The sequence below is a fragment of the Cornus florida genome, unplaced genomic scaffold (assembly GCF_030987335.1).
Source record: "Cornus florida cultivar Cherokee Brave unplaced genomic scaffold, ASM3098733v1 CherokeeBrave_3.0.0_Hap2_Chr11, whole genome shotgun sequence".
Lineage (NCBI taxonomy): Eukaryota > Viridiplantae > Streptophyta > Magnoliopsida > Cornales > Cornaceae > Cornus > Cornus florida.
The window spans coordinates 19839726-19844012 of record NW_026775581.1 but is presented as its reverse complement, the minus strand read 5'-3'; the positions used below and the strand labels follow the sequence as shown (position 1 = coordinate 19844012).

General features: G+C 37.0%; 1 protein-coding gene across 1 annotated transcript; it reads left to right on the top strand.

Annotated features, from left to right (window-relative positions):
• The first annotated feature begins 420 nt into the window (after positions 1 to 420).
• Positions 421 to 3786, top strand: LOC132285594 (squalene monooxygenase SE1-like). The gene is made up of 8 exons (XM_059787783.1): positions 421 to 868; positions 1087 to 1198; positions 1353 to 1527; positions 1655 to 1823; positions 1978 to 2196; positions 2349 to 2624; positions 3149 to 3427; positions 3640 to 3786. Exons 1-8 carry the CDS (start codon positions 650 to 652, stop codon positions 3739 to 3741), a joined length of 1551 nt encoding a protein of 516 aa, XP_059643766.1. The 5' UTR covers positions 421 to 649; the 3' UTR covers positions 3742 to 3786.
• Positions 3787 to 4287: the final 501 nt, after the last annotated feature.

Sequence of the window (4287 nt, the reverse complement as noted above, 5' to 3'; positions counted from 1 at the left end):
TTAATAAATGAGTAAAATAGTATTATTGTTCATAATTACATACCTAAAATAAATTAATAATTATAAGATATAAAGAGAAAAAATAAATTGCAAGAATGCCTATATTGGCCTTGGATAAAAAAAATTCTCATCAAATTATAGTTTGTGTAAACAGCAATTTGATGTTGTTGATAAATTTAGCTATTTTTTATTAACACTTATAGTTGATACTCCAGTAAATAATGAATGATAAAGTTAAAATTGGAGTCGAAGAAATAGACAACAAATAGAATCTGATATTAATAACCCCAAAGGACAAGGACCGAGAAAGTCAAAGTCAAAATCAAAGTCAAAGGCAATAGAGAATGCTGATTCAGGGGTCCATTCCTTCCATCACCACCCGACCCGGTTCTCTCTCTCTCTCTCTCGACTCTAGTTCACGGTCCGACTGCAATATTGTTTCTGTTCCCAGTTTCCCAATCACCTCTAACTCTAACTCTGACCAGACCACAACACAACACAACACCACCCTCTCTTTGTTTTGGCCTATAAATGGACCTTGCATTCCAACTGTGCTCTCTCATCCTCTTCCTTCACACTTTCCCAACACCACCAGAGATACCCACGTACATTTGCAATTGCAATTTCAGAGGGGTAGAGAGAGAAAACGATGATGATTCTGGGGTTGACTTTCTTTGTCTCTCTGTTAGGCTTTGTTCTTCTCCATATTTTGCGAGACAGGAGCAAGAGAAACCGCCAAAAGAAAGCTACTAGTAGTACTGCGTTTGAGATCCGGGACAACAGCAGAGAATTCTGCCCGGACAAATCTGACGTCATCATTGTCGGAGCTGGGGTTGCCGGTGCCGCACTCGCTCACACCCTCGGAAAGGTGAGATTAATATCTACCTTTTCCAACTGTTTGTTTGCTCGGAAAATAGTTGGATGGAGTAAATTTTCTTAATTAGTATACAAGTTGTATATATAGAACAATTTTTGGAGATGACATAGACTGGTTTATGTAGTAGTTCTCTATATATGTAAAAGCCCTTCAATTCAATTTACTACTACATTCTTGTAAAAAAAAATTTTGCTACTTGTTGCACTCAGGACGGACGACAAGTTCATGTGATTGAGAGAGATTTGACAGAGCCTGACAGAATTGTTGGTGAACTGCTACAACCAGGTGGATACTTGAAGCTCATTGAATTGGGCCTTGAAGGTATTCATGCATTTAAGAGTTTATTACAGCCTAGCTAGCTCCTATTAAACTTAATTGGCAATTGGTCCTGCCTTGCCTGCTCTTCTTTATCTAGAGACATTATTGATTTGGCTGTGAAATATATCTAAAACACAAGCATCCACTTCAACTACAGATTGTGTGGAGGAAATTGATGCCCAGCCAGTATTTGGATATGCTCTTTTTAAAGATGGCAGAAGTACTAAACTGTCATATCCCCTCGACAAATTTCATTCTGATGTGGCTGGGAGAAGCTTCCACAACGGGCGCTTCATACAGAGAATGAGGGAAAAAGCTGCTACACTTCCCAAGTAGGTGTAATTTTTTTCTTTTCCTTTGGACATTTCTTTTCTCAGTGAGTTTCCCCTAATTATAATTTTATGATGTTACTTGTTTTTGGTTCCATTTTCCCTTTTTGACATAGAATTTTCTATTTAGCGTACGTCTTGAGCAAGGAACAGTGACATCCCTGCTTGAAGAAAACGGAGCTGTTAAGGGGATACGGTACAAAACTAAGACTGGTCAGGAGGTTAGAGCGTATGCTCCCCTTACGATTGTTTGCGATGGCTGCTTTTCAAATTTGCGACGCTCTCTTTGCAACCCTAAGGTACGTACAACTCTGAATTCTTTGTCTGTTGTTCAAACTTTCTTCCTTTGTCACTAAAATATTTCTGGCCATTATTTATATTCTCTCAATTTTATTCACATATTTTTTGCTCCAGACCCATGAAATAAACTTCCCTATTTTTTGAGTTCCACAGGTTGATGTGCCATCTTGCTTTGTTGCTTTGATCCTTGAGAACTGCCAACTTCCATTTCCAAAACATGGGCACGTTATTTTAGCAGATCCGTCACCCATCTTATTTTATCAAATCAGTACTACTGAGATTCGCTGTTTGGTTGATGTACCTGGTCAAAAGCTACCTTCTATTGGCAATGGTGAAATGGCCACCTATTTGAAAACCACAGTGGCTCCCCAGGTACCTATATATAGTTTCTTACTACACAATTTTTAGGTTTTTGAAATATCATATATGCCCTATTATTGTGGTTATTATTTACTTAAAATTTCATTTCCCCATCTCATTTTTATCTTTTACCTTGGATTAATTGAATATGGCGCTTGTATCAGATACCACCTGAGGTGCATGATGCTTTTATAGCTGCAATTGAAAAAGGAAATATTAAAACAATGCCGAATAGAAGTATGCCGGCTGCTCCCCTTCCTACCCCTGGAGCCCTTTTAATGGGTGATGCTTTCAACATGCGTCATCCTTTAACTGGTGGAGGAATGACTGTCGCACTTTCTGATATTGTTGTATTGCGAAATCTTCTTAAGCCGCTACATGACCTGAGTGATGCAGATTCTCTGTGCACATATCTTGAATCATTTTACACCTTGCGCAAGGTAAGCTAAGTTCATATTCTGGTGGTGTTATTCTAACATGAAAACACTAAAACTTCCAAAGCAAAACTAATTAAGTGAAGGAGAATGCAATAGTCATAATATATAGACATTATAAAACTTCTAGATTCGATTTTTTCAAGTGGTTTTGGGTGGAGGGTTGATATTAATGCTCCAATAGATTCTGATCTCCATTTCTTGTTCCCATATATATTAAGAACTGGAGTAACTGAGGCTTTTCCTAGAGTGCCAATTTTATTTCTCATTTATTTCTTTAACTGCCCAAAAAAATTATTGAAATGAAAAAACATTGTGTATCAGAGACTTTTTTTTTTCACCCTTTATCAACATGGTAAGTAATTTTTTTTTCACCTGACAAGGAGAGTTAGTAGTTAGTAGGGTTAGGGAAAGGGGATTCAAACCTAGAATTATAAGGTGGGGGGGCACTTATGGCCTGACCCTTTATCACTCGAACAACCCCCCACACCTAACATGGTATCTAATTATTATGTTTTGCTTTTTCGCAGCCAGTGGCATCCACAATAAATACTTTGGCAGGAGCCCTATACAAAGTGTTCTGTGCATCCTCTGATCAAGCAAGTAAGGAAATGCGCCAAGCATGTTTTGACTATCTGAGCCTTGGAGGTGTTTGTTCGACTGGACCTGTGGCTCTGCTCTCTGGTCTAAACCCTCGCCCGCTAAGCTTAGTTCTCCATTTCTTTTTTGTGGCTTTATATGGTGTTGGTCGTCTGTTGCTACCTTTTCCTTCACCTAAACGCTTGTATATTGGAGCCAGATTGATTTTGGTAGGTAGCTGTGCTCTTCCTTATGGTTTATGAAATACAGAACATGCTGTCTTCTCTTACGTACTATGCCTTAATTTCACCTCTGTTATGATCCATATAGACTACAGTTAATTTTTGAGCATTGATACTGAAGATGCATTAACTGAAAGATCAATTTTTATTTCTTGATTGAATTATATATAGAGTTTTCATGAGCAACTTTGTGTTTTCAGGGTGCATCGGGTATCATTTTTCCCATCATAGAGGCTGAAGGAGTTAGACAAGTGTTCTTCCCTGCAACCATTCCAGCATATTATAGAGCTCCTCCTCTATAATAAATATCAAGCTGACTTATGCTTGAAGCTTTTATCTTAACTACCTTCCACAGCTGATAACGACGGAGATATATTTGTATTCTTATTTCTTCCATTGTAGAGGAATGCTGGGAAATATATATATATATATATATATATTTGCATTTTATACTTCAATTTTTTTAGAATTTATGAGGATGCTCCCATTGAAATTATAAAGAAGGACCCACTATATAAGTTTACTCCTACAAATTGAAAGGCCGTCCCACGTCACATAATTTTCTGGTCCGTCACTATCCCTTTAAACAATACAAATAACTCAGCAATAAAATATAATTTCAATAATAGAAATGAAGGAAAAGAATAATGTGAGTTGTACGCAGCAGAATATTTAGAAAGTTTTGATTATTTTAAAACAGATCTTGTGTTTTTTTAACTTTCTTTATTTTAGCAATTAATAAATTAATATCATGCAATATAAAATAAAGCAAAGTAAAGTTAGAGATGACACTAGGATTTTTAGCGAGGAAACCACAGTTGATAAAATATGTCAACTGTTTGCATGGG